At 58.7% G+C, this 8678-nt stretch overlaps 1 protein-coding gene across 2 annotated transcripts; it reads right to left on the bottom strand.

Annotated features, from left to right (window-relative positions):
- Nucleotides 1–469: 469 nt before the first annotated feature.
- NICOL1 (NELL2 interacting cell ontogeny regulator 1) lies at nucleotides 470–3423 on the bottom strand. Of its 2 annotated transcripts, XM_070506400.1 has the most exons (5): nucleotides 3228–3423; nucleotides 1717–2119; nucleotides 1208–1365; nucleotides 869–957; nucleotides 470–584 (listed from the first exon to the last, which is right to left on the bottom strand). In XM_070506400.1, exons 2-5 carry the CDS (start codon nucleotides 1821–1823, stop codon nucleotides 519–521), a joined length of 420 nt encoding a protein of 139 aa, XP_070362501.1. In that variant the 5' UTR covers nucleotides 1824–2119; nucleotides 3228–3423; the 3' UTR covers nucleotides 470–518. The 2 variants fall into 2 exon arrangements, with proteins under 2 accessions (XP_070362501.1, XP_014685187.1); XM_014829701.3 differs by lacking the exon at nucleotides 3228–3423 and having other exon boundaries at nucleotides 1717–2669.
- Between the last annotated feature and the right edge of the window lie 5255 nt (nucleotides 3424–8678).

The raw sequence follows: 8678 nt of genomic DNA on the forward strand, positions 1-8678 counted from the left end.
AGCCCTCCCTTCCTGGAGGAGCCTCCCCTCGCTGCCCAGTCACCCTCCCTCTCCTGCAGCCTCAGGCTCCTTGACCACCAGCTGGGCCTCCTGGGAGTCCCCGACAACACCCGTCCCCACAGCGGTCCATAGGAGTCTTGTGAGGCTCACTGCTGGGGCAGCTGCTCCAGGGGACCAGGCCAGAGTCTACACTCCTCTGGCTTCAAAACGAGGGCAGGTAGGCAGGAGAGCAGGTCCCTCAAAGGTGGACTCGCTGTGACCACACGTTGTGTCTGGGTACAAGGCCACACATGTGGCCAGACGTGTGTCTCTACTCAGCACTGCTGCTGGTGTGGGATAGGCGCCAAGAGGGACTCAGTTCACATGGAACAGCTGGGGAAACGAGGCTCAGAGAGGGGCCCAACCAAGGACTCCAGGGTGGGACACAGGTGGGCTCTGGGGGCCAGAGCACAGAGACAGGACACAGGCACGCTGGGCCAGGTGTTTATTGATGAGAGAACAGCACCGGCTGAGGGTCCTCAGCGCCCAGCCGGCCAGCAAGCACACAGGGCCCGGCGCTCGGCCTGCAGCAGGAGGGTCTCCGTCTGCAAAGCAACAAGGGGCCATGAGGGCGCTGCACAGCTGCCCCCGCCCACAGCTCCCGAGGGCCATCTCCTCGCTTCCCCCCAAACCCACTGGCAGTCCTGTCTCCGCCTGCTCCTGAGACTCTCCGAGTGAGCACCTGACTCTGTCATGACCCCCCCACTTTGAATGCAGGTGACTCTGCTGCCCTCAGGGCCTCGTCTCCCCAACTCCTTCCCACCCTCCACTCCCTCAGCGGTTCTGAGCCAAGGAGCCCGGCCATCACCCTCCGGGCCAAGGGGCTCACCCGCGCGTCCAGGCTGTAGGCCGTCTTCCGCAGGTCCTGCAGGGCGCGCTGCATGAACTCGAACGCGTGGCAGTCCACGCACGGGCGGCCTGCGGGGGCGCGGGTCAGGGCGGAGTGGGTGCGCCCCAGCCCAGTCCCGCCCAAGCAGCGGCCTCTGCCGGCCCCCACCTCCACCTAGGGGCGGCCCCGAGCCGGGAGGCGGGCGGGGCACAGGGACAGCCCCTGGGAACAAAGACCGGGCGCGGTGCTCCCGCGCGCCCCCTCCCGCGCGCCCCCTCCCGCGCGCCCCCGGCGGGGGTCAGGACCTCGCGGGGACCCCCCCACCCGCACGGCACGTACTCTGCGCGGGGACTGCGCTCCCGGCGGCGGGCTCGGGGCGGACCTGGGCGCCCAGCAGCGCGAAGCTCAGTAGTAGCAGCAGCAGCCGCGGCGCCGACGTCGGGGGCCTGCACGGCGGCGGGGGGGCCATGGCCGAGCCGAGGGAGCCCGGGGCCGCCCTGCAGCGGGCGAGAGGGGTCAGAAGCGCCGGCCCCTGCACCCTCCTCCGTGCCCCCCACTCCGCCCCCCGCGCCCGGCGAACCCTCACTCCGCTCCCGGCCCCACCCCCTCGATCCCCCGGGCCTGCGAGCCCACCCAACCCCGGGGCCCGCCCCCCAGATCCCCGGGGCCCACCCCCCAAATCCCCCGGGCCCGCGAGCCCCCCAACCCCAGGGCCCACCCCCTGGCCCCTCGGGCCCACGAACCCCCACCCCATCCCCGATGCCGACCCCTCGGGCCCAAGAACTTCTACCCGGCCCCGCGCCCAGCAAGCCCCGACCCCGGGCCCGCGAGCCCCCACTCGCCCTTACCGCGGTTCAGGGACCCCGCGACAGCAGGGCGGGCGACTCGGGAAGACTTGCTGCGTCCGGCGCGCACCGCGCATGCGCACCGACCCGACCCCGCCCGGGTCCCCCATCTGACGTCGTCGTCATGGAAACTCCGAGACTGCGCGAGCCGCTAGTTTAAAGGGACCAAGGTGGCTCCAGGATTCCGCGTGCCCAGCCCTGGCGGCCTCCGGGGATGGAGGCGTCCACAGGTGATGGAGTCAAGAGGGCTGCCTGGAGGAGGCGGTGTCTGGGCGGAACCTCCAAAGCCACCGTCGGCGGGGGCAGAGCTGAGGAAGCGGGAAATCTGCTGCTGGAGCTTGGCTGTCCGCGGACTGGGGCGTCCCTGGGGCCGATCCTGAGGGAGGGGCTCGACGCACGCGAGGGGCTGGGGGGGCGGACAGTGAAGGCAAATGCTCGGCCTCTGCTTCCCCCGGGCCGGTGAGGTCCACTCGCGTCTGATGTCCCCGGAGAGATTCGGGCCAGGAGTGACCCACGCCCGTAGGCCGGTGGGACATCCACCCTCTCAGGTCCTCACTGCGGCCCGGCCTCGCCCCGGAGCCTCGGACGAGAGGGCCAGGGGGAAGCCTGCCGACCTTCCCGGTCCCCCCCCCCCCCCCCGGGTAATCTCAGAGGGGTCGCGTGCCTCTCTGTGCCCTTCTCCTCCCCCGTGAATGCACAGGGGGGTGGGAAGTAAGGAGCCTCGTGTGGCGCCCGACGCGCGCGTTTTCGGGTCCCCGTCGGGCCCTCTGGGTGGGATGGCGTCCACAGGCGCGGCCCGCGTCCGGCCGCGTGAGCGCCGGAGCCCCCCAGCAGCCCCGCCAGCAGCGCCGGCCCCTTTCCTGGTAGGCGGCGCCGAGCCTAGAGGTCCTCTGCCCCCACCCCCGGGCCTTGGGTCAGTTGTCGTCCTGGCACGCGATGGGGACGTCCGCAGCCCTGGCCGGACGCGGGCTTCCTGACCCAGGGGAGGGGCAGTGCTCGTGGCCGCCGCTGCTTCCCCCTCCCCGGGCCGAGCGCCCAGGCTCGGGCTCTCCGGGACAGGGTCGCGCTGCAGCCCCGGGGCTGGAGACTGCGGGCAGCCTTCCTCCTCCATCCGGAGTCCCTCTCCCGGGTCGCGCGGTCACGGCCACCGGGTGGGACGCGCTCCTCGAGGACGCCATTCGGCACAGGTTTTCCTCTAGGGAGCTAGCCTACCCCAGAAGCAAGGCTCGGGCTAGACCTCGGGCGGCGGTGCTGCGGAACCGCGCTTTTCCTGGCACCGCGGCAGACTCGTCAAGCGCGTCCTGTTTAACAGGGAGGGGTCGCTGGTCCGCTGCGGCCCCAGTGTCCGCATAGCACCTGGCTCGCGCCCTTTCGGCACCCTGGGTCCGTCCTCGCACACCTTCTCCAGCTCTCCCCGCACCCTGGGATCCTCTCCTTCAGGCTCATTTCACCCCATGGTCCAGCCTAACTATCCGTGCCGGGCACACACGTCGACACCCTGGCCGCATCCTCACCGTGACCGTGCGCCCCTACCCAGGGGACCGCGCGGCCCCTAAGGGGCCGCAGGATGTCGGGGGCGGAGCCTCGAGCGGCCCTCGGGGCTGCGGGGTCCTGAGTGCGGGGGTGGCACGTGCTCCTGCTCCACCGCCGGCGCCCCAGCGCTGGTGTCCCGTCGCCCCAGCCGGCCTCCTCCTTCGCCTCTCCAAGGGCACCGGAATCTCCTCCACTGGGCCTTTCCCTTCCTGTGATTTCTTCTGTAGCCAAACAAAACAAACCTCCTGAGTCGCTCGGCTCCCCGCCTAACGCCTCTCCTGGCTGTCCAGTTTCTCCTCCTTTCTCTCTTAGCCCACTCCTGTCCGGCCTGCGTCCTCACGCTGCTCCGACCCATCTGCAGAATCCAAGGACCAGTCTTCAGCCCTCACCAGGTGGCCATCAGCGGCCCGTGGTCCCCTCCCCTCTGCACTCCATCTTTGCCTGCCTCCTCCGGGGGCTGCTGGGCAGTCCTTTGCCCCCCGTCTCTTCATATCCTCACCCCAAGGCCGTGTCCTTGGGCCTTTTCTTCACCTACACCCTGTCCTTTGTGACTGAATCCAGTCGTGGCTGCAAAACCAGCCATGTGGTTCCCACGTCCAGCTGCCCCCTGGACGTCTCCACCTGGAGAAGAGACTTCTCAACGTGAGCTGGCCGGAAACCCATCTGCTTTCACCCTCCTTCTGCTCACCAGCTCTCTCCACAGCCTTCCCCATCCCAGGTGAGGGCAGTGCATCCTTGCATCTTAGACCAAACCTACTACAGTCCTTCTAGAAATGCTGTCCTGCCCACGCTCAGAGCCACCAGACTCCTCTCTCCTCCCCGTGCCCTGCTAACCCTGGTCCACACTGCCCCTCACCTGGGCTCTTGAGTCACATGGCTGTCTCCCTGTTGTCCGCCCCCTTGTGGTCCAGTCTCCATAAGACAACCAGAAGGACCTTTCCTTATAACTTCTTTTTATTGTGGTAAAATATACATGACATAAAATATACCATTTTAACCACTTTTAGTGCAATTCAGTGGCATTAGGGATATTCACATGGTTGTGCAGCATCACCACCACCCATCTCCACAATTTTTCATTTCCCCAGAGAATCTGTGTCCTCAGCAAATTGACTCCCCCTCCCCTCCCCCAGAGCCTGGCACCCACCATTCTACTTCCTGTCTCTAGGAATTTGACTCACTCCTACATTCATCTTCCCAGAAGGGGGAACCAAGGTGGGGAGGTTGAGTCCATGGGAGTCACTGATGGACACAGGATGTGAGAGAAAGGGAGGAGGCAAAGACGGCGTCAAGTTTCAACTGTGAGTGAGATCATAAAGTACTTGTCCTTTTGTGTCTGGCTCATTTCACTTAGCATGATGTCCTCAAGCTTCAACAATATTGTAACCTGTGTCAGAATTTCCTTCCTTTTTAAGGCTGAATAACATTCCATTGTGTAGATGGACCACGTTTTGCTTCTCCACTCATCTGTAGGTGGACACTTGGGTTGCCTCCATGTTTTAACTATTGGGAATAGTGGTGCTATGACAGGGGTACCTTTTAAATCATCATCAGATGTCCCCTCTCTGCTCAGAGCCCTTCACAGATTCCCATCTCACCCCAGTGACAGTGCAAGCCCTGATGTGGCTGGGAGGCCATCTACTTGCTGACCTCCCCTCCCACTCCTCCCCTGCCCATGCCATGCAGCCACACCTCCTTCTTGCCAGGCCAGGGACCCTCTGGCTGCTCCTGCCCAGGCAGGCTTCCCTTCGAGCTGGGCCTGCCTGTTTCCACAGACGGCTGCAGGCTTCTTCCTCCCTCTCTCAAGGCTTTGGTCACGTCCTTCCTCCTGAGTGAGAGCTGGCCTGCACACCCCTGCAATACAGCTGACAGCCCACCCCAGCTGTCTCAGTCCCTGGGGCTGCTATAACAAAATGCCACAGACCAGAGGCTTAAACAGCAGAGACTTATTTTCTCACAGCACCGGAGGCTGGAAGGCCAAGATCAAGGTTCCAGCCAGTTTGGTTTCGGGTAGAGGACTCTCTTTCTGGCTTCCAGACAGCAGCCTTCTCACCCTGTCCTCACACGGCCTTTTCTCAGTGCATGCACACGGAGCAGGGCAGAGTCCTCTGGTGTCTCTCTCTCTCTTTTTTTTTTAAATTCAATTTATTTGAAACAAAAACAAACATAATTCACCCATTTCTCCCACCTCCCACCCCCCGCCTCTGGTAACCACCAATCTGTTCTATCTATGAGCTGGATTTTCTTTTTTAAGATTCCACATATAAAAGAGATCTTATAGTATTTGTCTTTCTTTGTCTGACATTTCACTTAGCATAATGGCTTCGAGGTCCATCCATGTTGTCGCAAATGCCAAGATTTCATTCTTTTTTATGGCAGAATAATATTCCATTGTGTATATATATCACATTTCTTTATCCATTCATCCATCAATTGCTGCCATATCTTTGCTGTTGTAAATAATGCTGCAGTGGACATAGGCGTGCACATATCTCTTTGAATTAGTGTTTTAATTTCCTTCAGATAAACACCGAGAAGTGGGACTGCAGGATTGTATGGTAGTTCTATTTTTTATTTTTTGAGGAACCTCCTTACTGTTTTCCATAGTGGCCAGGACAATGTATGTTCCCATCACCAGTGCACAGGGTTCCCTTTTCTCCTCGTTCTTGCCATCACTTGTTAATTTTTGTCTTTTTGATGATGGCCATTCTAACAGGTGTAAGGTGGTAGCCCATTGTGTCTTCTTATAAGGACACCAATCCTATGGGATTTAGGGCCCACCCCATGACTTCATTTAACTTTATTTTCTTCCTTAGAGACCCCATCTCCAAATACAGCCACACTGGGCGTTAGAGCTTCAACATGTGGATTTGGGGCACATTTCAGCCCAGAGTACCCTCCCCATCCTCCCCAGCCCCCCTTACCCTGTCCTACATTTTCATTTTCCTTGCATTTCTCACCTATGACTCATTATATACTTTGTTAAATATGTTGAGCGTTCATTATATCCAGAGATCTCGGAGTGGGGGGCAGTTTTGCTCTCAGGGATATTTGGCAATATCTGGAGACATTTTGGGTTGTCATGGCACGGGGGAGAGGCACTCCTGATCTACTTGGTAGAGGTCAAGGGTGCTACCAAATGTCGCATAGTGCGCAGGACGCCCCTGGAAGAGTGACCCGGCCGACGTCATCAGTGGTGTTACAGCTGGGAAGCCCTGGTCTGTGTCTTCTCGCTGGACTGCCAGGCCCTCGAGGGCTGCAGCTTGTGTCTCTTGCTCCCTCCTGGGTCTGCAGCATCTAGCACCTCAACAGGCATTCAGAAGATGCACATGAAGTGTGACTGTGTGAGTGCCAGGGGCCCCGGTGAGCAGGAAACGGGCCTGGGTGGGCACAGAGAGGTGCTGGCCACACGGTTTAGGCCTGGGGAGGAGCTGCTTTCACCAGGGCTTGGACAAGATGGGACAAGGCGGGCACATGATGAGGAGGCCACTGCAGCCAGCAGGACGTTGGAGGCCAGTGGTAGGAGAAACAGTGCTCTAAGTGATACTAGGAAGCTCTGGAAATGAATCCGTCTGACGCCCCCCCCACCCCAATACCCAGAACCCTCAGCCCCTCCACACTCTTCGGCTGCCACCACTGTGGGACCCAGGTGTGGGTCTGGGGACATCTGAACACTGCTCTCAGGGACCTTGAAGAGGCCAGATCAGCTGCCTCACACTTGCCTTGGGCTCTGCCTAATACAGTATCTCAGGGACCTTCTTCTCCTTCCAGAGCAGATGCACCCACGGGCCCACCACACCCAACTCTCAGCAGTCAGGATGCCCTCTCCCCAGCTAACCCTCCTTCACCCCTGCATTCACCTTCTCAGAAGGCAGGACCAAGGTGGGGAGGTGAAGTCCATGAGAGTCACTGATGGACGCAGGATGTGAGAGAAAGACAGGAGGCAAAATGGCATCAAGTTTGGTCTGGTGGAGAAGAGGAGGCATGGGCCCCAAGGGTGGGGATCAGAGTTTGCTCTTCGTCATGACAGGTTAACTCAGCTGACGCTTCAACATTGGAGCGGGGCTGGGAGAAGAGAAGAGAGAGCCAAGGCTTTCTGGCCCCAAAGGTTAGCTGGTTAATCTCTAGAGTCTGATGCACACACCACACATTAAGCAGGGAAGGGAGACCAAAGTAAACACAGCCCTCCTCTTTCTTGCCTGCAGGGCTGGGAGTTAGCTGTCTTGATATTGAGGGGGAAAGGAAGAGAAAACCCACCTGTGAGAGGCTATAACATGAGTTCTTGATCCAGCATGGAATTGCAACTAAAATTTCTACCACTGGATGTGCCTAGAAAATACAACAAAGTTATTTAAAAATGACTCTGGACTATCAGTGCTCATGGAAACTGGCAGAAGTAAGTCCAAATCATCCCTAGGTGAAGGCGTCTTCCTCTTAGGCCTTGGAAAACCCAGCAAACACCTTTTCAAGGGCAATGAGTAGTACATAGTTAAAGCACAAGGGAACAAAGCACCATAAATGGGAAAAAGAAAATGACCACAAGTGATCAGAAACACAAAAATTACCAGACACAGGCCTTAAAGTAACCATACATAATATATTGTATAAAAAGAAAACCTTGAAAATATCAAGAAAGAGAGAACAGAAAAGAAGAAAAAGTGACAGGGAAAGTTTGAAAAAGAGCCAGATAGGAATTCTAGAGCTTAAAAATACAATCCCAAAAACCAAGTTAACAGGCTTGACTGCATATTGAACACAGCTGAAAAGAGTATTACTGAACTGGAAGGTAGATCAATCAAATGTCCAGAATTAAGAACAAACGGGTTGATGGATTCTGGGAAGATGGCAGAATAGGCAGCACCAGGGATCTGTCTTCCCACCTGGACAACAGTTGCAGGGACAGAATCTGTCTAACAAGGGTAAGTTTTGGTCAATTTCAGCTCTTAGCACAGTAGCAGCTACCCATCCCCACCCCCAGCCATGCAGCAGGCTGCTGTGCACATGTTCCTGGAGCAGCTTGCACACAGCTTATGGGAATCAAGGTGGGCAAAGAGGACTCTGTCCTCCAAATATCAGGGATCTGTGCTCTGATGGCTGCTTCTGACTAGAGGTGCAGATGAGGAGGAAGGCTGCCATTGTCATTGCACCTCGCCCATTGTCGCAAGCCCCTTCCTCTCCACTGAAGTGACTTCCAGGGGACTTAAAGGGCCGGCACCCTTTTTCTTTCCCACTTCCACCTCCCACTTCACTTCACTTTCCTCTTTTTTCCCCTTTTGAGAGCCAGATATTAAAGAACAGGACATTCAAAAACAACTGCATAGGGGCTGGCCCCGTGGCCGAGTGGTTAAGTTCACGCACTCCACTGTGGCGGCCCAGGATTTCACTGGTTCAGATCCTGGGCACAGACATGGCACCGCTCATCAGACCACATT

The sequence above is a fragment of the Equus asinus genome, chromosome 3 (assembly GCF_041296235.1).
Source record: "Equus asinus isolate D_3611 breed Donkey chromosome 3, EquAss-T2T_v2, whole genome shotgun sequence".
NCBI classification, from domain to species: Eukaryota; Metazoa; Chordata; class Mammalia; order Perissodactyla; family Equidae; genus Equus; species Equus asinus.